Source organism: Rhinopithecus roxellana, chromosome 11, assembly GCF_007565055.1.
Source record: "Rhinopithecus roxellana isolate Shanxi Qingling chromosome 11, ASM756505v1, whole genome shotgun sequence".
Taxonomy (NCBI): Eukaryota; Metazoa; Chordata; class Mammalia; order Primates; family Cercopithecidae; genus Rhinopithecus; species Rhinopithecus roxellana.
In genome coordinates this window covers 116,203,538-116,231,411 of record NC_044559.1, presented here as the reverse complement: position 1 = coordinate 116,231,411, position 27,874 = coordinate 116,203,538, and the positions used below count along the sequence as shown (strand labels likewise).

At 40.6% G+C, this 27,874-nt stretch overlaps 1 protein-coding gene across 1 annotated transcript in view; it reads left to right on the top strand.

Annotated features, from left to right (window-relative positions):
* Positions 1-27,874, top strand: part of RSU1 (Ras suppressor protein 1) — a 234,865-nt gene that overhangs the window by 112,734 nt on the left and 94,257 nt on the right. The window contains exon 8 of the mRNA XM_010354758.2: positions 14,009-14,141. Coding sequence (XP_010353060.1) covers positions 14,009-14,141 — 133 coding nt within the window. The remainder of the gene's footprint in view (positions 1-14,008; positions 14,142-27,874) is intronic.

The following is a 27,874-nucleotide window of genomic DNA, read 5'->3' as shown; positions in this document are numbered from 1 at the left end:
ACTGAGAGATGACTATATACACAGTGGAATATTAGCCTTAAAAAAGGAAGATAATTTTGACATATGCTATAACATAGACAAACCTTGAGGACATTATATGAAGTGAAATAAGCCAGTCCAAAAGAAAAAATGCTGTATGATTCCATGTATATGAGATACTTAGAACAGTCAAAATCAGAGAGAGAAACGGAATGGTGGTTGCCAGCAGATAAGGGAAAGGAGAAATGGGGAGTTATTGTATGATTTTAGAGTTCAAGTTTTACAGGATGAAAAAAGTTATGGAGGCCGATGGTACAGTGGTGTTTGCACAAAATTGCAAATGTATTAATATCACCAAACCATACCCTTAAAAATCATGAAAATGATAAATTTTATCCCATGTGTATTTTAATGCAATAAAAAGTGGGGGAAAAACTAACCAGTCAACTAAAAAAGGAGAGGATATTATTTTTTAAAAAGTAACCAATTGAAAGTGGAACCAAAAAAACTAAACAAAAAGAAAAGAAAGTGTATTCACCTAATGCATTACCCTACTAGGGTGTTTTAATTTAAAAATAAAATTTCTGGAGGTAATAGGGCTTTCAGCCCAAAGGGAATGATTCCAATGACAGAATTCTGGGCCCTGTGAGGGAGGTGTGACTTGTTTTTGTGTATAACTCCCCAGTGCTCCTAAATCATGTCACTATTGATTATACCAGCAATATTCAATACCTTTTTACAGGATGGAGAAAATCTGTTGTTACATACTGGAAAGACCAAGGCCTTTGAAAGAGCCAGATAAATTGGTTTTTAAATACTTGCCTGGCTGCCTACTAGTCACATGACCTTGAGTAAGAATCCTAAACCCCCAAAATGTTAGTTGCTGCTGCTTTTTTAAGATGAGATCATAAAAATGCCTTCCATGCAAGATTATTGTGACACCCTGGAATAATGTGTGCACAGCTCCCGAAATGATATCTGGTACATGGTACATGTATAAGAAATAAAAACCAATATTATTATGATAATGATGATTCTTTAGTTGGGGGGTTTTTATCCTTTGTAGAACTTGTGGTAGTATCTAAAAATTCAGATTTTTTTTCAGTACTCTAAATAGATTTAATTTTTTCTTTTATTTAAAATTTTAAAGTTCTAATGTTAAAAATTTTATCCTTGCGAAAGAAGAGATTTTTTTTTTTTTTTTTTTGAGGCGGAGTCTCGCTCTGTCGCCCAGGCTGGAGTGCAGTGGCCAGATCTCAGCTCACTGCAAGCTCCGCCTCCCAGGTTTACGCCATTCTCCTGCCTCAGCCTCCCGAGTAGCTGGGACTACAGGCGCCCGCCACCTTGTCCGGCTAGTTTCTGTATTTTTAGTAGAGACGGGGTTTCACTGTGTTAGCCAGGATGGTCTCGATCTCCTGACCTCGTGATCCGCCCGTCTCGGCCTCCCAAAGTGCTGGGATTACAGGCTTGAGCCACCGCGCCCGGCCGAAAGAAGAGATTTTTTTAGAGTGTGGTCCTTCGGCCAGAAACATCATCATCCCCTAAGAACTTGTTAGAAATGCAAACACTAGGGCTTCACCCAAGACCTATGAAACTAAAAGCTCTAGAGGTTTTAGTCATTCTGTAAAACATATTCTGATGCACACTCAAGTTTGAGAACCCCTGCTTCAGTAAATCTGGGAAACAGAAAAGGGTCGCATTTATGATCTGTCATCCAAAAATAACCACTTTAAATTCTGAGATTTTTTTCCAGTCTTTTCTCTGTTCATATGCATATACACTTATATGTGTATTTCTTCTAGTCTTTTTCCTATACACCTGTGTATATATTCTGTTTTAAAAAGTTATGATCATGCTATATAAGTTTTATAGCCTTCATTTTGACCTTCAATATTATGTCATGACCATTGCCTCATGTCATTAAATTTTATTTGAAAACATTTTTAATCATATGGCTACATATTACACCATCCTCTGAGTGTCTCATGAACCAACTGCCTAGACATCTGAGTTGTTTCTAGTTGTTCAGAAGGACATTAGCAACACCCAGTTGAAAATCTGTATTCATAAATCATTGTTAATATGAGTGATTATTTCCTCAGCATAAATTTATTACTAGGGTGGAATTACCAGGTCACACAGTATGAACATTTTCACAGCTCTCAATATAAATTGCCAAATTGCTTTTCAGAGGAGAGGTGCCAGTTTGGATTCTAACCAGCAGTGCAGGGAAAATGTTTGTCCATTGCTCTAACCCAACCAACCCTGCTGTATTAGTCTGTTCTCGCGCTGCTATAAAGAAATACCTAAGACTGGGTAATTTATAAAGAAAAGAGGTTTAATTGGCTCAGAGTTCTGCATGGCATATAGGAAGCATGATGCTGGCATCTGCTCAGCTTCTGGGGAGGCCTCAGGCAACTTAAAGTCATGGCAGAAGGCAAAGGGGGAGTGAGATGACTCACATGGTGAGAGCAGGAGCAAGAAAGGAAGTGGGGAGGTGCCCCACACTTTTAAATACCCAGAGTGTATGATTACTTGCTGTCACTAGAACAGCACCAGAGGGATGTTGCTAAGTCATTCATGAAGGACTATCCGTATGGTCCTGCCACCTCACACCAGGCCTTACCTCAAACATTGAGGTTCACAGTTCGACATGAGCCTTGGGCAGGGTCACAGATCCAAACGATATCATTCTGCCCTTGGCCCCTCCAAATCTCATGTTCTTCTTACATTGCAAAATACAATCATGCCTTCCCAACTGTCCCCCAAAATCTTAACTCATTGCAGCATTAATTCAAAAGTCCAAAGTCTCACCTGAGACAAGGCTGGTCCCTTCCACCTGTGAGCCTGTAAAATAAAAAATAAGTTTGTTACTTTCAAGATACAATGGAGATAGAGGCATTGGGTAAATACTCCTGTTCCAGTAGGGAGAAATTGGCCAAAAGAAAGGGGCTACAGCTCCCATGGAAGTTCAAAACCCAGCATGGCAGTCATTAAATCTTAAGACATCAAAATTATCTCCCTTGACTCCATGTTCCACGTTTAGGGCACTCTCATTCAAGAGACGGCCTTCCAAAGCCCTGGATGGCTCCACCTCTGTGGCCTTGCAGTGTTTAGCTCCTGTGGCTGCTCTAATGGGCTGGCATTGAGTGCCTGCAGCTTTTCCTGGTGCAGGGTTCAGCCTGTCAGTGGATCTACCGTGCTCTGGTCTAGAGGTTGGTGGCCCTCTTCTGATAGCTCCAGTAGGCGGTGCCCTGGTGGAGACTATGTGTCTGGGCTCCAACCCCATATTTCTCCTTTATACTGCCCTAGTAGAGGTTCTCCATGAGGGCTCTGCCCCTGCAGCAGGCTTCTGCCTGGACATTCAGGCTTTTCCTTACATTCTCTGAAATCTAGGCAGAGGCTTCCAATCTTCAACTCTTTCACTCTGTACACCTGCTGGCTTAACACCACATGGAAGCCACCAAGTCTTATGGCTTGCCCCTCTGAAGTAGTGCCCCGAGCTGTACCTGGGTCAGAGGTAAAGCAGTGGCCCGAGCTGAGCCATGGCCAGAGGTAAAGTGACTGGGATCCAGGAAGTAGTATCCTAAGCAGCAGGGCCTTGGGCCTGGCACAGGAAACCATTCAGTCCTCCTAGGCCTCCTGGCCTATGATGGGAGGTGTCCCCACAAAGTTCTCCAAGATGCCTTTGACACTTTTTCCCCATTGTCTTGACTGTTAGCACTTGGCTTTTCTTTACTTATGCAAATTTTTACATGCTGCTTGAATTCCTCTCCTGAAAATAAGCTTTACTTTTCTACCACATGGTCAGGCTGCAAATTTTCTAAACTTTTATATTCTGCTTCCCCTTTAAATATAAGTTCCAACTTCACATTATTTATTTGTTCATGAGTATGAGCATAGGCTATCAGAAGCAGACGGGCACATCCTGAGTGCTTTACTGCTTAGAAATTTTTTCCACCAGATACCCTAAATCATGACTGTCAAGTTCAAAGTTCCATATATCCTTAGGGTAGGGGCACAGTGCAGCCAAGTTTGTTGCTAAGGCATAACAAAAGTGGCCTTTACTCCAGTTCCCAATATGTTTCTAATTTTCATCTGAGACATCCTCAGCCTAGACTTCACTGCCCATATCACTACCAACATTGTGGTCATAACCATTCAAAAGTCTCTGGGAAGTTCCAAACTTTCCGTCATCTTCCTGTCTTCTTTTGAGTCCATCAAACTCTTCTAACCTCTGCCCGTTACCTAGTTCCAACATCACTTCTACATTTTCAGATATCTTTTATATCTGAAAATGTGAAATTTTCTGAAAATTTATAGCAATGTCTCACTCCTCAGTACCAGTTTTCTCTATTAGTTCTCACACTGCTGTAAAGAAATGTCTGAGATGGGGTAATTTATAAAGAAAGGAGGTTTAATTGGCTCACAGTTTCTCAGGCTGTACAGGAGGCATGATCCTGGCATCTGCTCAGCTTTTGGAGAGGCCTCAGAAAGCTTACAGTCATGGCAGAAGGCATGAAGGAGCGAGGTGGTTTACCTGGTGGGAGTAGGAGCCAGAGAGAGAAGGGAGAGATGCTATGCATTTGTAAACAACCAGATCTCATGATAACTCACTGTCACAAGATCAGTACCAAAGATCAGTTGCTAAACCATGAAGGACCACCCTCATGATCCAATCACCCCCCCACCAGACTCCACCTCCACCTACACCATGTTGAATTACAGTTCAGCATGAGATTTGGGCAGGGATGTGAATCCAGACCACGTCACCTGTGAATTATAGTACTTTTGGCTTTATGTTAGTTTGTAGGAGGATATTTTTGAATTGTAAATGAGTAGAATGTACAGCTTGGTCTTAATGAGATGTTTTCTAGTCATTGTATTGACTTACATCTGTATATTCAGAAGCCCAAATGGTAGATACTGTTTTGGGCCTTCTGTCTTAATTATAGATGTAATGGTTATTATTTTCTAAAGTTTACTCTTCCAATGTTTTGTGCCCCTCACTTGACATAGACTACTATTTTTGTGTAGAGAATGTTAGCTCTTTCAAAGGTCTTCTATAGAATAAAAGCAACCAGGCAATATGGATGGCTTGACAAGCCCATATATCTCAGGCCATAGGGATTTACTAAGTGCTAGAGGACCTAGGAAGAGAAAAACAAGTTGTTTCTGTCTGTAGTATTACAAATCAATTAAACAACTCTGTGTATTATTCATATTAAATCTTGCTAGCGGGACAGTTGTGGAAAGGGTCTGAGATAGAATGTTAAGCAAATGCTAAACTAGCCAGATAAATGTATTATTTAGGTGGCAGACCTATTCGTTTATGATAAACAGCCATGGTGAAGGCTGTTTTGTGATAACTTTATTGATTCTGTATAAAGTAATGATACCAAAACATATTTGTTGAACGTGTATTTATTTCAGTTTACGTTGCAGCAGTCAGCTTCTCACTAGGGTTTCTAAGGTACCTGAGGCTTCCTTGGTGCTAACATTTCCGTCTTCCTGGGAGCTTGGAAGGATGTCCTCCTCTCAGCCCCTACGAGCTGGGGAACTTAAAGGAAGTGAGGATCATGGGGGGATGACAAGGAATGGCCGAGCACACCCAGGGAGCACAGCAGAAGACTCCTGCTAGAGAGTCTTGGGAACTCCTGCTAGGTGCAGAAGACTGCTGCTGCTTAGAAATCTCAGTCCTCGGCCGGGCGCGGTGGCTCAAGCCTGTAATCCCAGCACTTTGGAAGGCCGAGGCGGGTGGATCACAAGGTCAGGAGATCGAGACCATCCTGGCTAACACGGTGAAACCCCGTCTCTACTAAAAAATACAAAAAACTAGCCGGGCGAGGTGGCGGGCACCTGTAGTCCCAGCTACTCGGGAGGCTGAGGCAGGAGAATGGCGTGAACTCGGGCGGCGGAGCTTGCAGTGAGCTGAGATCTGGCCAGTGCACTCCAGCTTGGGTGACAGAGCGAGACTCCGTCTCAAAAAAAAAAAAAAAAAAAAAAAAAAGAAATCTCAGTCCTCACCTGAGCATGGTGGCTTATGCCTGTCATCCCAACACTTTGGGAGGCCGAGGCAGGTGGATCACTTGAGATCAGGAGTTTGAGACCAGCCTGGCCAACATGGTGAAACTCCATCTCTACTAACAATAAATAAAATAAAATAAAAAAGCAAAATTAGCCGAGCTTGGTGGCACATGCCTGTATTCCCAGCTACTTGGGAGTCTGAGGCAGGAGAGTCGCTTCAACCTGGGAAGTGGAGGTTGCAGTGAGCTGAGATCGCACCACTGCACTCCAGCCTGAGTGACAGAGCGAGATTCTGTCTCAATAAATAAATAAATAAATAAATAAATAAATAAATAAATAAATAAATAAAAATAAAAAAAGAAAAGAAAAAAAAGAAATATTTCAGTCCTCTAAGAAATGAAATCAGAGCTCCTAAATTTTATCTTAACCCTACTTTTGATCACAGACCTTTGCGAATCTTATGAATGGGTGCTTTTCTCAGAAGAGTGCCTCCGTGCAAATTTTGTATTCAATTTCAGGGGTTTAAGAATTCCTTGAGGGGACTCTTATTTTAGGCAAACTGCCTTCAAGTATACATTTTCTTCCTTTTGCAGGTTTTACTTAATAGCGAAAATCTTATTTTCTATTTTCAAAGTGCTTTCCAGTTTATGGAACCATTTTGTATGCACATTTTGGCCCCTGTCCCCAGTTCTATCAGTTGGTAGTGTTATTCTCACTTGGCAGATGAGGTAACTGAAGCTCAACAGAGTGTAAGAATTTGCCCAAGTCAGTGAATGATTCTTGGAATCAGGAGCCAGATCCACCAGACTTTTGTCCGTTATGTCCTAACATTACCTGAGCAGTAAAAAGGAAATCTGGCAAGCAAAAACAAGATTGCCTCCCACATTTAGAAGAATGATTGAGAAATCCTAAATGGATGCCAGTTTTAAAACATGAGTTATTTACTTAACAGCAATTTCAACTTGCAACATAAGGCAACCTTGGAGGTGACTGTTGAGGATGGCACTGTTCTGTTGCTTGTTAATTATATTTATAAGCAACTGAGTGTTCCTTCTATCCCTTCTTAACCTGGACCACAGATATCAAATGGCCAAGAAGAGCATTGGATGGAAACAATGTAAAATGCTATTTTTCTTCTGGGCCTCTTCACTTTGGGGCCTCTTCACACCAGCACACACTTACATCAGGTGCTGCTTGTGTTGGAACTATTTGTTAGGGTAGTGTTTTTCTCTTTTTAAATCTTTTTTTATGTAAGTTGTACTATCTTCCCCGACTGGATCCAAAGAGTAACCGTTTATTTTAGTATGTGTCTTAAAGCAGCAATGCAATGCATGTATTAAATGTACAGAATGCCTCTTTGAAAAATGTGTTGCTGGAAAGGCCAAGCAGACAGTTGCCGGAATGACAGTGTGGCCTTGTGTTCTCCACAGAATAAATTTGAGAGCTGTCATGAGACATCCCAGCTTACATTGCATTGATGATGCACAGAAAGAAAAGCAACCTCAGACCTAGATTCTCTTTCCACTTAGGGCATTATAGACAGTCATCTATTACGCAGACAGAAGAGAATGGGCCGCAAACGTGATGTTCGCTGCAATAGGCTATACTTAAATTAAGAGATACTGTTTTGTACCAATTAGTGTGCACCATGTGCTTTGAATTTGTTTTTGACAATTCCCTTTCAATGTACTTTAATATTTTTAAATTATGAGAATAATCCATACTTGTAACAACATGGAATTCTCCAAATCGATAATTCATGTTTTATCCTTTGCTCTGCCAGTTCAACCTCATGCCCCACCTTAATTTGAGAAAACCAACATTAATATTTCCCTTATTTGAGAAAATCAACCTTAATAACTTAATATTACTCTTTTCTTCTTTTACACATAAACATTTAGTCATATACATATATGGATTTCTTCTGTATTTTTTCAAAAATTGGTTGATAGCAAGCTTAGTACATTCTTATTTTTTTATTATTATAGACCTCCCTCCAGGTCAGTGCATACAAATAACTCTATTTTAATAACTGAATAGCATTTCATAGTATGGCTATAGCATATTATTCTGCTTATCACCTGGGAATGAAATTTCCGGTTGTTTCCAATGTTTAGTTATTGCAGGCACTGTCTGTTACAATATGAGCATTTTATAGGCCTTCTGATCATTTTCCACTCAGTAAAGTGAGTTACTAAAGAAGTGAAGAAGTAGGGACTTCCCAGAGTCAGCCATTTGTCTATAATCATGCACTGCTATAATTAGTACCCTAGCACATCATAATGAGAATTATGGAGACTTATGTGTAGAATCTTTGTCTATGTGGGAGCGTCCCTAAATGTAGCTTTTATTTTGTATTGTAGTCTTTTGTGGTTAGCTTCCATGTGAGGATTCGCTGCAGAGAAGAGGTGATCTTTCAGCTGTTATTATATCCAATCTTGATCCCTTCTGAGCAAATCAATTACTTGGGTTTGGATAAATCTAGTATAGTAATGATGGACTGTACCCAATCAGCCACTTTTTTTTAGTTTTACCTTGTTAGACCACAATCTTATGTATTTATGAGTGAGTGAGAGAACATGGATTTTGGAGTACATTAATTTAAAAAAGCTCTCTGTGGTATTATTTTGAAATTAGGAAGGGAGGGAATGCTACTTGGATGACCTGAAAAATTTGCCCAGATTGCCTCGATTGCTTACTATGTGATAAATGGTGCTGCTAGGCACATGTTTCAGGATTTTGAATACTCAGGAAGAATTCTTAGAGTGTGATTATGGAAACAACCAATTTCCACAAGTGAAAATGAGCATGCTTATTAATGGGGCTGCAATTGCCTATTGCATTCAATCACATTTATAACCAGCAAGGAGAATGAGTGTTTTGCATGATTTAGTGTTTACACAATTGCAGTTGCATGGCAAAGCTTGCTGTACTAGAGGCTTTGGAAAGAAGCATATGTGGTCCTTTTGTGGGTAATAAAATGGAAAATCCAATTTGCAATTGCAGAATAAGCCTCTGAGTGATATACGATCTTCATAGCAGCATCGGTCAGAGGGTCACTGCTAATCACGGTGCTGCCTGGCTTCCCCAGTGGCCTGCGCCTTCCGACTGAGGAGTGAGCAAAGTGAATCTGTGTCTGGGAGCCAGCCAGCGTGTCTGTAGATGCACCACTTTCTAGCTTATTAGATCCTCTTTGTCACAGTGCTTAATCCTGCTGCCTGATCCTTGTTAGAACACCACCAGAGCGCCGCTCAGCCTTCTAATAAAGGGGATGGGTGAGGGACCTAACTCAACGCACTGAAGCGTGCGGCGTCAGGGCGATTGCAGGCTGACTGACAGCGGGGTGAGATGCTTCCTGCATGTTATTACTTAAAAGGGAACCTACCTCCGACAGCTGACAGACGAGCTCTGCTGAGGCAATAGTAACTTGTTGCTAGGCCAATATGAGTCGGGTGTCATCTTTTCACACAGTATAATGGCCAGCTTTACTCTAATTATATTAACCCTCTTCTGAAATTGCTTCATCCCTGACTGGTGCAGAGTGAGGAAAGAGAACCCAGAGACAAATCGCTTGCTGGGAGGATTGCAGCGCTACAGAAACAGGTATTGTGTTATCCACCGGTGACATTAAGTTGGAAAACAAAACAAGCATGCCCTATTACAGCAAGTCCCGGTTCTAACTCCGAAGAGACATTGCTCTGTTTGGCTCGTGCAGTTTCCATCCCTGTCATTTATAATAGTTTCCTCCTTTAAGGTTTGCCCTGGACATTATACCTGGGTTTCATGGCTCTTTGTTAAAAAGAAAGAACAACATCAAACAGGAAGCTTTTTTCTTTGCTTTTTTCCCCAGTGAACCCTAATCATTCTTTTCTATTAGGCTCCTAAGTTCAAGTAGCTTTAGGAAGCACCTGTGAATTTAATTTAGTAGCATTGCTTAATACTGAAGTAAGCAGATGAGGGTGGGGAGGGTAACCCAGTCATCTGTCCTTTCCTTCCCACTCCCCATCCCAGCTAAAATGTGCAGATGGCTTGAAAGTGATATAAGTGAAGATGATCATGAATAGCCTGGGGTCCTTTCTGTTAACCCTGAGTTGCAGACATTAGCGTGTGACTCCTTTTCCCTGAAGGGAGTATGTCTGGCTCTCATCCAGCATCTCCTGTGTGCTCCAGTTAGCAGCCGTCATTAGCAATCTGTGATGCCTCTGCCGTCTCCACTGACAGCACCTAAATAGAGACATCACTTGGGATTGACAGATCTCCAGGGGATTGCAGGCTTCAGACAAAAGGGCCCAGAGAACATGGCTGACCTTTCTTGGCATTATTCTCCCTCCATGAGTGGCAGTCAGGGAGCATAGAACTTTAGTGTATTATTTTCAGAGGATTACCACTGAAAAGACGGCACGCTTAGTAAGATGCTGTTAATAAGTTAACAAGAGTCTGTGTGCGTTCCACAGTGGTTTTGCAGGCCATCAGTAATAGAACACGGGTGCTTCTTTCCTGCAGAAACACGTACCTATTCCTTAAGTTTAAGGAGGGGCCTTTAAAACCAGCTTTGCTTATAACATACCTCCAGTTTCAGATGATCGGGGCAAGCCTTGGGGATTCAGCGGAAGCAAGCTTGTGATGCAGGCTAGAAAAGAAGAGTCTCTTCCCCTCATTACCCCAAGCAAGTCTTCCCAGGGCAAATTTGAAATCGCTGAAGCTTGTGTGTGTCATCCTTCCCGGATCCTTTCCCTACTCCACGTTGTTCTCATGCTCACCAAAGTCCCTGAAAATACAGTGTACTAAGAAATGCTGTGTGCCCAAATGTAGCTGACTTGCCTCCTCTTTTCACTCTTCCCAAAGTGAAAAAAAAAAAAAAAATGATGTGTTCCTGCAGTTCCCCTCTGAACCAGATGTTAAAAGCAAAGCGCTTGTGTAAATAATTGAATATCCTGGATGCATCTTCAACAGAATAAAATTCTACCAACTAGAAGTTCCAACTATATTTCTCATTAGGATAACCAATTTTGCAGAAGAAGGAAAGATATTTAGGGCAAAATACTCACTAACTAGAAAATCCCCTTAGCTTAGGAATTCATTTCTGTCCTATTCCATAAATATGCAGTTTGTACTTTTCATGGCTTCTGCTGCTTTTTTCTCATCCACTTTGCCATACACATATTTTTTCTTTTCTTTCTTTAAGACATTCTTGCTCTGTTACCCAGGCTGGAGTGAAGTGGCACCATCTCGGCTCACTGCAACCTCTGCCCCTCAGGTTCACACAGTTCTCCTGCCTCAGCCTCCTGAGTGGCTGAGACTACAGGTGTGCACCTCTGCTAATTTTTTTTTAGCAGAGGCAGGGTTTTGCCATGTTGGCCAGACTGCCATATGGTCTCGAACTCCTGACCTCAAGTGATTCACCCACCTCGGCCTCCCAAAGTGCTGGGATTACAGGCATCATCCACCGCGCCTGGCCAAGAATACACATATTTTTTCCAACCACCTCAAGTTTATTTTTTTCATAGTTGATTCTATGCTGATGTCTGTGGGCAGAGATTAGAGGCAGGAAGATGACAAGATATAAGCATAGGTTGTTTCTCAGGTGCATGTTTTAAGAGAGACATATTGAGCTCCAGCACTGCTATCCCCACCTGATGAGGACATTGCTGCACCGTGGTCACTGTTGTCTGGTTTGTAACCCCTTCCCTTACTAGCCCTGGCTCCTAAGCACGATGGGCAACATACCATTGTGCACATAAAATACGACATGTCAGAAATAGACTTGTTTTTACATGGATGGCTTCTTTCCAGGAATGTATATTACATTCATTTTTAGGAAAAGAGAAAATTGGAGAAAAAAAAATCGTGAAGGATATGGAAGACAAGATATATTGAGTGCAGCAAACTAGATTTTAAGAGAAAATAAGAATTGTAGAGAAATGTGAACAAGGGGTCAGTTTCATTCTTGGGACTCTTAAAAACCCCCTCCCTAAGTAAAGATAAAAACAAAGATCAATGGCAGCCCCTTGCCAACAAGATCAAACCCAGGTGAGATACTCAGCTAAGCAGAATGCATACCACTAAGGGTTTTCATTGGCCCTAGGCAGCTTTCTGACTCATGGTTTAGAGAATCAAGCTCACTGATTTCCCAAGTGACTTAATATCTGACTAACGATGTTTCACCATTAAGATGAGGAAATTGACAATATTGATAATCTTGGAGAGAAATGGATCTGCTTATTTTTGTACCGAGCACCAACAAATTCTTAGTAGCTTTGGGAAGATGATGAATTACTCTATGTTAATATTTAGTAGTGTCTATTTTCTTTAAAAAGATTCTGTGAAATTGTAGTCATTTTTCTTTTCTTTGTTTTTCTGAATAGTTGCAAGTTCATAGAACAAAAAGGAAAGATTCAAAGTATCTATTATTTTGTTTTAAGGAACAATATTGCATTATCTTCCTCATAAAAAATTTCATTTATCCTTTCATTTCCGAAGCTCAGATCAGCTAGGCAATGATTTGCTTTGTGCTATACTTGCATCCCAGAATATGTTTTCATTGTCCTGAGTTACCACCTGTGAAAACATAGGCAGTAGAGCCTGAGAACAGCAACAACATATAACTTCAGTTGTGTCTTAGAAAGAATCATTGCTGTGTCTCTAGGTTCAAACAGTCCCAGGCCATGGACGAGAAGTCTGAAAATTGATATCCTCAGTAGGACTTTTAGGGACAGACCTCCACATACATCCCTGCTGCCTAACTTCTCTTTCTCTGTTTCTCATTTTCACAGGTGAGTGCATTTTAGGAAGTTCTTTCACGCATTGCCTTTTCCATTTTTGAATACATAAAAAAAAACCAGTCAACTGGTTGTCAACAGAGGATATCCAGATAACGGGTGCTTGCTGGCTTTTTTAGGCTACCTTCATTAACTCAGCCTTATCTAGATTGATGTGTAACCTGATAGCCTCACCAAACACTGTAGAAGGAGTATGAGATTGGCCGGGTGTGGTGGCTCACGCCTGTAATCTCAGGACTTTGGGAGGCCGAGGCGGGCGGATCACGAGGTCAGGAGGTCAAGACCATCCTGGCTAACACGGTGAAACCCTGTCTGTACTAAAAAAATACAAAAAATTAGCCGGGCGTGGTCGCGGGCACCTGTAGTCCCAGCTACTCGGGAGGCTGAGGCAGGAGAATGCCGTGAACCCGGGAGGCGGAGCTTGCAGTGAGCCGAGATTGCGCCACTGCACTCCAGCCTGGGGGACAGAGTGAGACTCCATCTCAAAAAATAAAAATAAAAAAGAAGGAGTATGAGATTGAGCATCAGCTTGAAGTCTTCACGCTGGCTTTTTCATCTTGGGCGTGTTAGTTAATTTCCTTAAGTTTCCATTTCTTTACCTACAAAGTAATATTAGTATCTGACCTTACGGATTGCTGGAGAATGAAATGAGGAATGATTTTAAATGGTCATTAGTCTTTAACACTGCCATGTTAATGAGATTCATTTAGGGCTGATTGCGAGATGTGCTTATGCTCTTATACTTGAGTGACAACAATTTGACTTGGGTAACATTCCTGTCTTTCTCCATTCATACGCTTTCTTGATTGATGAAAAAAGTGGTGTTGATCAGATTGGGTCCAGATCAGCCAGGACAAGGCGTGATGCATACTGACATTGCCAAGATAGAATTTCAAGTGGTTTTCATATTATCACTTGTCTTAATCTTGAACAGGTCATTTTTGTCTCCGCAGAAAATATCTCCTTCCCTCCGCTCTGCTTCCCTTTTCCATCTGTCTTCTTTCTTCCTTCCTTTGTTCTTAATTTCTTGAGCCAAGGTACTGTCATGACTGTGTACCTGTGATGACTCAGGTTAAGAAATTTAAAAGACATCAAATGATCCGAGAGGTACTTAGGGTTTGATTTAGGGTACTTAGGCTGTATTTACTGAGAAGGACTTCTTAGACCTGCTCCGTATTGGATGAAGTGACCTTCAGTTTTTTTTGTTTTTTTTTTTCCTCCAGGAAACTTGGATTTAACTGGTCAGAAGCAGGTATTCAAAGCAGAGAACAATCCCTGGGTGACCCCCATTGCAGACCAGTTCCAGCTTGGTGTGTCCCATGTGTTTGAGTATATCCGTTCTGAGACATACAAATAGTAAGTAGACTCTGATTTTCTGAAATAGTAGACTGTGATTTTATAGTATTTATAATTATGTCTTTAAAAATATTATGTGACAGTATCCTATTGGTGTCAGTTAACACTTAGCATTTTTAAATGTTCTATTAAAAACTGCATGTTGGCCAGGTGTGGTATGGCTCACACCTATAATCCTAGCATTTGGGGAAGTCGAGACTGAAGGATTGCTTGAGCCCAGGAGTTTGAGACCAGCCTGGGCAACATAGCAAGACCCCATCTCTACAAAAGAAAAAGAAATTATCCAGGCATGATAGTGCATACTTGTCATTGTAGCTATTCTGAAGGATCACTTGAGCCCAGAAGATTGAGGCTGCACTGAGCCGTGGTCATGCCCTGCACTCGAGCCTGGGTGAGAGAGCAAGACCCTTTCTCAGAAGAAAAAAACAAAAACAAGAAAAAACAGCATGTGGTCATTGTCTCTACTTGTAAATTGTTTTTATTGACATTTTCAAGGGGATTTTTACCGATTTTCTTTAGAGAATTTTTGAGGTATTAAATTAGCTGAATGTTCATGGCACTAAGGAAATTCACCATTCAGATGAGAACATATTTTTTTCTTCTGTGAATGCAAAGAATTACAAGTGTTCTGAACAAAATTGTTAAGCAGTTTATTTATAAAATCAGTGGAGAGTACTAGCAATGCGTCATTCTATTACAGAGAAGCTTTTACTCTAGTGAGATGATAATCTCTTAGAGAAAAGGAAAAGGCAGGAGAGGAAGCGGAATCTGCCAGCTTAAAGTCACAGCACCAAAATACCTCAAGTCCTCACTCCAGGTGAAAGGAGTCTGTGCAAAACTGTCCCAAAAACTTCACCATTCCTGCTTCTTTCTTCTTCCATGTGTCAAGGCTGAAAGGAATTCTGCCACTTCCACGTGCTTCTGTTGTTATATCTACCATCATTATTTTCCTACCTTATCCCAGTCCCCAGCTGCAAAACAAACTATCATTTATCACAATGTTTGCCTGACCCCAAATGCTGAGATCTAGTATAATTTTAAGCATCTACAAAAAAGACAAAAACATCCATAGTTAAATGTAATCTGTTTTTGTGTCTGGCATCAACTTTTAAAATTTATTTTTAATTAATTAATTTTTTTTTTTAAGAGACAGAGTCCCACTGTATTGCTAGACTGGAATGCAGTGGCACAGTCACAGCTCACTGCAGCCTCAAACACCTGGGCTCAGGCAATCCTTTCACCTCAGCCTTCCAAGTAGCTGGAACTACAGGCACATACCGCCACGCCCAGCTAATTTTTTATTTTTTGCAGAGACGGAGCCTCCCTATGTTGCCCAGGCTGGTCTCAAACTCCTGGTATCAAGCAGTCCTACTGCTTTGGTCTTCCAAAGTGCTGGGATTACAGTCATGAGCCACCATGTCCAGCCTGGCACCAACCTTTGGGAATGTCCCAACTATTGGAAGAAAGATAGAAGATTGCTAAAGGTCCCATTTAGTTAAGAGTTTCATTTCTTTTTTTTTTTTTTTCTTGGTGTCAGAAATATGTCCCATACTCAATAAAACCCTGTGAATCTGTGCCAGGCCAGTGGGTCAGGATTGATTGGCAGGGCAGAGCCTCTGCCCAGAAATGACTGGCTGCGTTCCTGTAGTCTTGCAGCCTGAGCGCCATGCTCCTGGTGAGACATTTAGCGCTTGCTGTGGCCATGTTTCCACCAGACAGAAACAGAGAAGACAAGCTGTAAAGAATAATGGCCTGCCTGAGCACGGTGGCTCACGCCTGCAACCCCAACACTCTGGGAAGCCAAGGCGGGTGGATCACCTGAGGTCAGGAGTTCGAGGTCAGCCTGGCCAACATGGTGAAACTAAAAATACAAAAATTAACTGGGCATGGCGGAGGGGCGCCTGTAATCCTAGCTACTCAGGAGGCTGAGGCACAAGAATTGCTTGAGCCAGGGAGGCAGAGGTTGCAGTGAGCTGAGATGTTGCCACTGCACTCCAGCCTGGGTGACAGAGCAAGATTCCATCCCCAAAAAAAGAAAAGAAAAATGAACAATCGCCTTAAAACGAAATATACTAAAATTGCCAAAATGATACCATATCCTCCTATATAAAAGCAATGTAAAGCATGGTTTAGATTATTTTAGACAATACTGTGACACTTACAATATAAGTCTAAAGACTTACCTTAAGGATAAAATGTGAGATAGGTATAGGATGTGTATTGTTTCATAAGCCATATAGATATGTACAGTTATTACAGATTCAATCTTTTTAAAAAATATATGAATATAGCTCACCCTTGGAAATTAATTATGAAAATGTGTGAAAATATAGTCACAAATTAGCAGATGATTGTTTATCTTGTTCCTTTTAAATTGTTAATCATTCCTATCATGAGTTTTAGAGGGCTCTGATTTTTTCTTAGTAAATGGGAAGCTATTTAGAGCTTGGTTTGTACGGTATCTTGAAAAAAGTTATTCTGTATATGATAGTATACAGAAAAATACATGAGCGAACTCCTAGCCATCTGGAATTAGAGGAAATTCTCTATTATTCTGGTTAACAATTTTTAATTTTCAATAGATGAGTTTATAATTTACAGAGGATGAGAATACATTGCATATGAAAGTGCTTTTAATTTTAAAAGATTAAATTGTGAGTTTATGGATTTTGTATTACTTCAAAGTAATTCTTAAGCAATTAATCACCATTCTGCACTGTTACAGACTATTTTAATTTATTTGAACGTGGTTAGGATTCTGGATAAATGAGAGGTATTATAACATAATTGGTATATCTGTTTTTATGTCTGTTATTAACATCCTATTTTGGGGGGTTGGCGTAGTCTAAGCAATGTGTCTGCTAACTTTTGCTGTTTCACTTCCTCATGGAGACTTGGATTATTTTTTATGCGGTTAAGTCAACATTCAAAAGCTTCGGTAGGCTGGGTGCAGTGGTTCACGCCTATGATCCCAGCACTTTGGGGTGGATCATGGGGAGATTCACCATGAAGTGGGTGAATCAGTTGAGGTCAGGAGTTCAAGACCAGCCTTGCCAACATGGTGAAACCCCATTTCTACTCAAAATACAAAAATTAGCCAAGTGTAGTGGTGGGTGCCCGTAATCCCAGCTACTAGGGAGGCTGAGGCAGGAGAATCGCTTGAACCCAGGAGGTGGAGGTTGCAGTGAGTTGAGATGGCACCACTGCACTCCAGCCTGGTTGACATAGTGAAACTGTGTTTCAAAAAAAAAGAAGCAGAAGCTGCAGTAAGCATAGGAGAGCCATTGCCCCCTTTCCACTGGGACCAGTTGGTTCCATAATGGCTGCTTTTAGGGGAATCTACATGATCCTCTGCTGGGAGGTCACAAGGGACATGAGCTCTGCTAGGGCAGGGGCCTGCTGTGAGTTCTCTCCTCCTTGGGAAGGAGAAGAGGGTTGGTTACTTTGTGTATTTGAGTTTTTTGGCCTTCTCTCATTCTCCTGTAGTAGCTGTTGTCATCCCTTTGTCAAACATCCTAGCCCAAAATATGGACTGTTAGCCAGCAAGACAATAAGTCAAACTTTTAGTCATTAAAAAAATAATAATAACTGTACAAAAATGCCACTGCTGTGTTTCACCAGATTAACACACATTGATTTTCAAAATTAAGGGCCTCCTTTATATGAATAGATCTGTACTATATTAGTATATCCTTCTATAATTAGAACCCAACTCAACTCTTTGTTTGAAGCAGCCATTTCATAATTAGGGAATTTTTAATATCCTATCTGAAAAAAATTATGCAAATTAGCAGGTTCTTAGCTACTTTTAAAAAATGTTTTATATGTGGCAGCCTTCGGGAAGAGGCAGTTTATTCATGATATTCATAGTTTTTTTAAAAAAGGCAAATCTCACAATCATTGCCATAGTTTTTGATCTTCTATTCTAAAACTTATAGTTCCTACTTTTCACTTCTTTGTCTCTGTTGTTTAAGCCGCATACTTCCCCTTTATTAAAAGCAGTCCTTATATATTTATCAGTGTCTGTGTGTTGTGGATGTGTATTTGTCTGTCTATCTTTAACTACCATTGAAAGCATACTTTTGGTTTTGGCACTTAAAATGCCTGTGAACCTCCTCCTCCTTCCCCCACCCCAACCCCTTTTTTCTAACCAGTTAACCCATTACCTAAATGAGAGGAATAAAGAATGAAAAAACTTACCGTAATGTTTTCTTTTCATTCATGTCTGTGGTCAACGTTCACAGTGACCTTCCTCGGGGCACATCCTCAAGTTCTTCTGAGTTTAGGGCAGAGAAGATGGATGATCTGATTTATAGGCTCTGATGGACTCCAAGGGGAGACATGGATGCTTGAAACAAAACAATGAATTCATATGTCAGCAGAATTAAAATACTTGGAGATGACTTAGCTTCATGAAGACGGGAACTTGTTCCGTTAAGCAGGAGGAGTGTGGCTGGTAGGATGTTGAGGTATAGTACTTCAGAGATGGCTCTTTGGAAGTGACATTTTGGGGCATTAATCACAGCCCCTTCATCATGTCTCAGGTGGAAGCTGCTCTCTGTTCATCTTTCGTGCATTCCACAGGGGAACCTATTGGCTGGTGTCATTGAGTTGCTGGTTAACATAAAATGACATACTTAGTTGGGTGGTTGAAACTCGCATCCTACGCACATCATTGTGTTTTTAAACTGTTGCTGAATTATACCATCACCTGTTAACTCTTTATCTGATGGTGGTTGTCTCTTTGACCTCTTTCATGTCTGTGAAGCAGAATTATGATGGAATACTCACCACTTGTTAAGTTTCCAGAAGGTAGATTTTTTTCCCCCTAGGAGGGGCAGTCAGGTTGAAGTTAGCACCCTTGACAAGATTCTTTGTGAAAGGGGGTAACTCACACTTTCCACATTTCCATCAAGGAACGCAGATAGCAACTGCAAGCCATTTTAAAAGCTGACAGGTTAACTCTTGTCAACAAGTTAACAAAAGAAGAGATTTGACAAATGTTATGCTGAAAATGCATCTGTTGAAAGAGGTATTTGGCAAACAGGCGTCATCATGAAAACTGCAATTTGCCAAGCATGGCAATCCTAAAGCCTCATTTCCAGCATGGCATCACTCAAAAGATGCTTCCTCGTCATTTCTGCCTTGTCTTTCTCACCTTTCTTTTCTCTCTCCAGGAAAGTTCCCTGCTCGTTTGTTTTTTGTGTGTTCCATTTTTTTAACCTTAAATGAAATCCAGCCATACTATTATTCATATTAGTTAACAGAAGCATTTTAATAAAGCAGTCTTTGGTGAATGGTGGGAAACCATGAGATAAAAGCTGAGAATTCCTTTTTATTAGAAATCTAGCCAAATAAACCATACTGTTTGATTTATAAGGAAGCATTCTTTTGGCTGTTGGTTATTGTTTTTCACATGGTTTTACTTGTAAAATTAAAGCTAAGTAATGTTTTATTTTTCTTCTGCACTCTGTGTAAACCTGTTACAAGCTATAATGGACATAAATGGGCTTTATTAAACAACTACTATATCCTCTAATGACTGCTGAGTCAGTGGCCTAGAAATTCTTTAAATAACTTCACTGATATAACCGGTTCACCAAAAAGCTAGGGCATTTCAAACCTAATAGGTGAGCCCATTCATTTTAAAGTAGCCCTTCACTGTAGGAAATTATCTCTAAGAAAAACTTAATAAACATCTGATGAAGTGTAAATGGGTGCACAAAGGTAGCAGATGGTTTTATAAATATCTTCACAAAGATGGAGGAGAGGGTTAAATTTCCAGGATCTTTCAAGTGGTTAGTAAATTGAGCATAGTGACAATCAGTATGTAGAACAATGTAGACTCTTCTTTTTCATTGCTGAAAATAGCTGAAATTAAGCCACAGAGAAACAGTATTTCCGTGTAGTAGACATAAAAATGAAGAACTGTTTTTCTTTAAAGCTTTTTTTTCCCCCCCTTAGAGACACAGTATCACTTTGTCACCTAGGCTGCAGTGCAGTGGCGCCCTGATAGCTCGCTGCAGCCTTGATCTCCAGGACTCAAGCAATCCCATTGCCTCAGCTTCCCTAGTACCTGGGACTACAGGCACACACCACAACACCTGGCTAGTTTTTTATTTTATTTTTTTGTGGAGATGGGGTCTTGCTGTGTTGCCCAGGCTACTCTCAAACCCCTGGCCTCAAGAGATTTTCCTGCCTCAGCCTCCCAAAGCACTGAGATTACAGGCATGCACCACCACACCTGGCTTTTAGCATAAAGATTGTTTTTGCTTTTTAAAAGTTGACTATGTATTCTCTTCCTGGTGATATATATTTTCTTTGTAAATGCTACATATTTATATTATTTTTTCTTTTTTTTTTTTTTCTGAGACAGAGTCTCACTCTGTTGCCCAGGCTGGAGTGCAGTGGTGCGATCTCGGCTCACTGCAAGCTCTGCCTCCCGGGTTCACACCATTCTGCCTCAGCCTCCTGAGTAGCTGGGACTACAGGCGCCCGCCACCACACCCAGCTAATTTTTTGTATTTTTTTTAGTAGAGACAGGGTTTCACCGTGTTGGCGAGGATGGTCTCGATCTCCTGACCTTGTGATCCGCCCACCTTGGCCTCCCAAAGTGCTGGGATTGCAGGCGTGAGCCAGTGTGCCCGGCCTATTTTTTCTTTTTTGAAGTTGAAAATGCATTATCATATTTTATCCGTAATATATGACTCAAAGTTTTGGCATCTCTGGACCTATTTGCAAGAAAATATGTTGCATTTAACCGGTATTGCTAAAGAGTATTAGAGAAAAGGGAAACCCATATAATATGTTATATTTGGGGTGGTATTGTGTTACATCTCTTATTTCATGATAACTTCAATGACAAAATTAGGTAGCATCACATTTTAAAACACAAAGAGCTCCAGAATGTTTATCCTTCTGAATAAAAGCCAGTTTGTAATATTAACTTTTGAAGGCTGGTTGCAGTGGCTCATGCCTGTAATTCCAGCCTTTTGAGAAGGTAAGGCAGGAGGATTGCTTGAGCTCAGGGAGTTCAAGACCAGCCTGGGCAACGTAGTGAGACTTTATCTGTATAGAAAATGAAAAAAATTAGCTGGGCATGGTGGCACATGCCTATAGTCTAAGCTACTCGGGAGGCTGAGGTAGGAGGATCCCTCGAGCCCGGGAGGTCAAGGTTGCAATGAGCTGAGATCACACCGCTGCACTCCATCCAGCCTCAGTGACAGAGTGAGACCCTGTCTCAAAATAATAATAATAATAGTTTGATTTTTGGTTTAATTGCCCAACAGTTCCTATATGTGGTCATGAGGCATTAATCACCCTGCTAAATTGTTACCTCTCTCTTTAATATGACAGGAGGAATACAGACAATGTAAGGAAGAATACATAACAGTTCTTACTCTCTTCTAAGTGTTTTGATAGATTTCTTAGTGTATTTTGCATTTAAAAGGATTTTTTTTTCTGCCTTGTAACTTGGTTAACACTATTATTCATATATACTTCACAGGTAACTAGTATTTTTCCCTTTTTGGCATTTTCATAATTTATTCAATATATGATTTCACAGGCTTTTGAGGCTTTACTTTTCTATACTTTTATAGCTCATGCAAAATGGTTCAGTTTTTTAAATGGAAGGTGCTTGTTCCCATTTGATATTTCCAGGACACTTGGATTCTGTGAGTTAAGTTGGGAACTTCCATCCCCTAATCCTATGAAAGTAAAAGGTGAAACTCTACTAAGGTGCAAAAACCAGCTTCGGGAGACTAGCTGTATTCCTCCTGAAGGCATCTAGTAAGACTCCATTTTATACGAGTCCTATTCTGGAATGTTTTTCACTGTGATATGCAGTAGAGGCAAATAAAGACTTGGAAAATGTACCCTCCCATATCCACGTTGCTTTCTTCACTACTTTCCTCTGGTCCTCTAATGTGGTCAGTCCTCCAGCACTCTATGCTTGCCTAGGAGCTCTGACTGGGACCTGGTAGGCCCGGGTTTGACCAGTGAGAAAAAACTCTATGCTCCTTGCCTTTTTTACTCAATGCAATTTGCATTTTATTCAATGACTGGTGTACTTATCTTTGAAGAGTTGTGGATAGCTATTAGAGGGGGCGTAGGAGCAAAAAACTACAGCTGCAACATCAAAGGGAGAAGAGAGATTTATCCTGAACCCTGCACTGCAAAAGACTTTTCCATAGGACTTTAAAAACTATCTCAGTCTCTCTGTGTGTATCTCTCTCCTCCTATTCCAGTCCCCTCTTTCCCCTATTCCCTTCTCCATCCCCCTCACTTGATTGTTGACTATCAACCCTGCATTTGGCATGCCTTATACAGCTCCTAATATGGAGCATGATACATTACAGTATCAATTTCAGGTAAATAGAATATAGATAATTTGTCTCACTTGACAGAAGGAAAATAAATATCAGCTAGAGTCCATCCATACTCCAAAAATCCCAAAGTGTGTCAGGTTACATTCTCTTCAAGAGGAGCTATTCTGAACTCTTTTTGGATGCTATTCATTTGATATAATCATATTGAACTATTGGATATTGACCTCAATGAAGTGAAATTGGTCAACTCTACATATTGATTATTAACTCCCAGGAATCTTAAAAGTTCAATGCTTGATGCTTTCTATTCAGCCAAGATGAGTTATTGCCTGCATTTGCTGTTTTTATTTGAGAGATAAATTTAAAAGTGGCGCTTTTACAATCAAACAAAACTGTCTGTGGTTTCTAATCTCTACACAGTAATATCTTGTTTTTTTACATGCTGGTTTTTTATTGAGCTTTGGTGTCTTATTCTGGCCAGGCATTGTTGGAGGTTTTGTGGGGTTTTTTAAATTTTTAATTTTTGGCACTGAAGGGTTCTTCTGTGTTGTCATTTATTTTAGATTAAAATGCAAAATGCTATGAAAGGAGTTTCAATCAACTTTATCAGATAAAAAACTTAAATGTGAGTTATGTTCACAGGCATTTATCCATGCCTCAATGTATTCATCAAGCATTAAGGAAATAACTTGCCATATTTTCTTCTACTGTGTTTGCATATTATATTATTTGTTTATAAGACTCTTGATTTTTTAAAAATGTAGTCAAGAAGAAAATATTATCCACTCTAATAGTTCTCTCTGATACTCACGAACCAGAGCAACTCCATCTTGAATGGGAGCTGAGTAAAATGAGGCTGAGACCTGCTGGGCTGCATTCCCAGACTGTTAAAGCATTCTAAGTCACAGGGTGAGATAGGAGGTCAGCACAAACTACAGTTCATAAAGACCTTGCTGATAAAACAGGTTGCAGTAAAGACACCAGCCAAATCCACCAAAACCGAGATGGCGATGAGAGTAACCTCTGGTCGTCCTCACTGCTACCCTCCCATCAGTGCCATGACGGCTTATAAATGCCATGGCAATGTCAGGAAGTTACCCTATATGGTCTACAAAGGAGAGGCGTGAATAATCCACCCCTTGTTTAGCATGTCCTCAAGAAATAACCATACAAATGGGCAAGCAGCAGCCCTTGGGGCTGTTCTGTCTATGGAGTAGCCATTCTTTTATTCCTTTACTTTCCTAATAAACTTCCTTTTACTTTACTCTGTGGACTCGCCCTGATTTCTTTCTTGGGTGAGATCCAAGAACTCTCTCTCGGGGTCTGTATCAGGACTGCTTTCCTGTAACAGTTCATTTTTAAATAATCTCATTTGGTTTTGTTTGGTTTTGAGACAGAGTCCCGCTCTGTTGCCCAGGCTGGAGTGCAGTGGTGCGATATCGGCTCACTGCAACCTTTGCCTGCCAGGTTCAAGCGATTCTCTTGCCTCAGCCTCCCAAGTACCTGGGATTACAGGCACATACTACCATGCCCAGCTAATTTTTTTGTGTTTTTAGTAGAGATGGGGTTTCACTATGTTGGCCAGACTGGTCCCAAACCCCTGACCTCAGGTGATCCAATCACCTCAACCTCCCAAAGTACTGGGATTACAAACATGAGCCACCACACCCGGTCTAAATAATCTCATTTGGAACATATGCAATTCTGTCATTGTCAGAATGCACATACCTTATATTCTCTATCCAATTAGGTAGTGTTTATTTGGAAATTAAATTATTGAAGTTTTGGTTATTTTTTATGGCAGGTTAATGAATAAGTACAGTGGCTTTTGGGTGTTTCTTTTTCTTTTCCTGGTGACAGCTGATTTCGTCTTTACTGTTTGTATTCGTTTGCTTGGGCTGCCATAACAAAGTACCACAAATGGCGTGGTTTAAAAGCAGAAATTCATTGTCTCACGTTCTAGAGGCCAGAAGTGCCAGATCAAGGTGTCAGCAGGGTTGGTTTTTTCTGAGGGCAGTTAGGGAAGGGTTTGTCTAAGGCCTCTCTCTTTGGCTTGAGATGACCCTTTTACCCATATGCTTCTTCACATCATCTTCTCTCTACGTATCTCTGTCTCTGTGTCCAAAGCTCCCCATTTCGCAAGGACATCAGTCATCCAGGGTAAGGACCCACCCTAATGACTGCATTTTACCTTGATTATCTCTGCAAAAACCTGTCTCCAAATATGACCATTGAGGACTAAACTCTGATTTTTTTTTTTAATCTTGCCCAAATTCCTATCTAGGGGTTTGGGGAGTCATGCTCTACAAACCATAAATTCCCATCAGATGGGTTTTATTTAACCCTATATATCCTGACTTACTTTCCAATCTGACTCTGGCATAACATTACGTGACAAAGAAGAAAATAAAAATATTTCACCCCAAAACATGTTTCTTTGCCATATTTTGTAATGGCCCTGCAAAGCCATCCTTTGTGGGGGAAAATGTGCATCTGTAAAGAATCTCTACTAACAGCTAGATCTTTTTCTTTCACCGCCCTCCCAATCCTGAGGAGATGAACTGAGTGTCTAGCACCCCTTATAGGTTTGAATAGGGAACATTTGTCATCTGTTGTCTCTAAGGACAGCCACTATGAGACTTCAAGAATCTTGGTCTCCACAATCTTTTCTCTTAACCTGAGCATTTCCTTTCTGTTAATCCCAGGTCTTAGACAAACTCAACCAATTGTCAACCGGAAAATGTTTAAATCTACCTAAAGCCTGGAAGACCCGGCTTTGAATTGTTCGAAGTTGAGCAATTGAATTGAAGTTGAATCGTTGAACTGCCTTTGGACCAAGCCAGTGTATTTCTCAAATGTATTTAATTAATGTCTCATGCCTCCCTGAAATCATGAAACCAAGCTGCACCCTAACCACCTTGGGCACATGTTCTCAGGACCTCCTGGGGGCTGTGTCAGGACCACGGTCACTCATATTTGCCTCAGAATAAATCTCTTCAAATATTTTACAGAGTACAAAAAGGTACTCTCTTTGTTGACACCATATTCTGAGGTATTGGGGGTTAGGACTTCAACAAAAAAGTATTTGGTAAATTTGCCATATAAAATAACCAAAACTTCAATGATAATTTACACAATCTCGATATAAACACCATCAATTAAAAGTATGTGCATGTCAAAGGCGATAGAATTGTTTGTTTTCCCAATGAGATGATTTACAAATTAACCATCATAGTGGAAAACAGTATTTTCTGGGCTATTTTTTAATACCGTGAGCCTTATAAACACATATGAAATAATATACAAACACAGTAGAATGAAATATTTATTGTTATTCAGATGCCCAGAAATGGCATTCAGTTCTTTATGAATTTATTCCTTCTTTTTCCTCTCTTCATCTGTAGCCTCTACACCTTCACAGGGAGGCATATTCTGTTTATGGGCCAATGTGTTTAAATGGCTAAGTCTTGACCCATGCCCATACCACACACACACACACACACACACACACACACACACACACACACACACACACCCATCCCACTCTTAAGACTTGGGTTTCAACATCATGTTATTCTCCAAAAATGCACATTTACCACTGTTTCATTGTAAGGAATGGCAGAGGGGTCTGTGTTGTTTTTAATCTTTTAAGGATGGACCCTATTAAAACAAAAGTTGCTTTGAATTTGAAGATGCATTAGGAATGAAAGGTACCTAACAAACCGCCTCTTTGTGCTATTTGGTAGAGAATTCATGAAGGGAGGGTTCCACAGAGTACCAGCCCCCACTATTTCCTTCACTAGAATCTAAGGAGGGCATGTGTGGTATGGAGGGTCTTTGTGTTTGTGTCATGTGATGGGACCCCCTCCAGTATGTGTGGAACCTGGGACCTGTGTGGTCCTGTCTGATGGCTGTTGGAGTTTTGTTACAAGAAGGGTCCCGATCCAGACCCCAAGAGAAGGTTCTTGGATTTTGCACAAGAAAGATCCAGGGTGAGTCTGCAGTGCAAAGTGAAAGTAAGTTTATTAAGAAGGTAGACTGGTAAAAGAACAGCTACTCCATGGACAGTAGGGCGTTCTCGAAAGTAAGAGGAGGGACGTGTGTCCACCCTAGGTAACGTGTGTGTGTGTGTGTGTGTGTGTGTGTGTGTGTGTGTGTGTGTGTGTGTGTGTGTGTATGAATGATTTTAAAAGACCATGGGGAGATGTGCTCTGCTACTAGGGTTTGTGATAGAGGATTAATTTTCTTAATTACTATATTTTGCAAGAATCAATATTATCTTTAAAGCAAAATTAGGAATGCTTTTGTTCTCCAGATATCAGGATATCAGGACACTCCCAAGTCTGGGTCTGTTTAGTCAACATTATCAGTCTGTTCCCGTAACTGCAAGCATCTAGAGGCTAGGAATGCCTACCTTTCTGGGAGTGCAGCCCAGCAAGTCCCAGCCTCATTTTCCTAGCCCTCACTCAAGATGGAGTCGCTCTGGTTTGAATGCCTCTGAGGGTTTTGCCCCATAGCGTGTGGAGTCAGAGATTTGCTGTCCCATCTTGGGACTCTGGTCACCACATCTGGAGCCCTCATGATTTTTGTCTCATTTTTCCTACTTTGTCCCAGGAGATCTATGGATTAGTGGATAGTGTCAAGAGACACAGAGTTCTCTTCTCGTGTAATTAAAGCTGGCTTGCTTTCTCAGCATGCCGAGAGATGTATCAAAGATGGAGTGCTTGTTTTCATAGCATGCACCATGCTGTAAAGACACAGTGACTCTTCTGTGAAACACTAAGGAAAAAGAAGGGGAAGTAAGGCATATAGGACTTGTTAAAGGAAAAAGACTTCAGGTAGAAATGGATTGATTTTTATTATAAATTTGAACTTTTTAAAAAAATAACATTTTTAAAAAACATACAGACAGCATATATATATGGCATATACATAGGAGTGTTCTTAGATTGCTCATCTTAGAGGTGGCTTCTAGTGCCAGTTTTCTCGTGGCAGATGACCTCATCCCACCCACCTCAGCTTCCGCATCTGCAAAGCTCAGGTTTCAAACTAGATCATCTCTGAGGGTCGTCCTAGCAATGATTTCTAATCCTCAGTTCTTTGTTTTTCTAGGAAACGTATTTTATTATTGACATCAATTAATTATTTTTTTAATTCAATTTAATTCTTAAATTTGCCTCCCATCTGGATTTACTTTATCGATTTTTTTAAGGCGATAGAAGACAATGATGACCCTGAATACAAATTGTTACAGGAAAATGGATCCAAGATAAAATTACCAGATCAACCTTTTTATTCCATATTTTATGGAATATCTAATAGATGTTTGGCAGTAACTTATTCTTACACATGAATTCCTGACAGTTTCGATTCTTCAGACTTATTAATCAGTGTAGTCAGCAC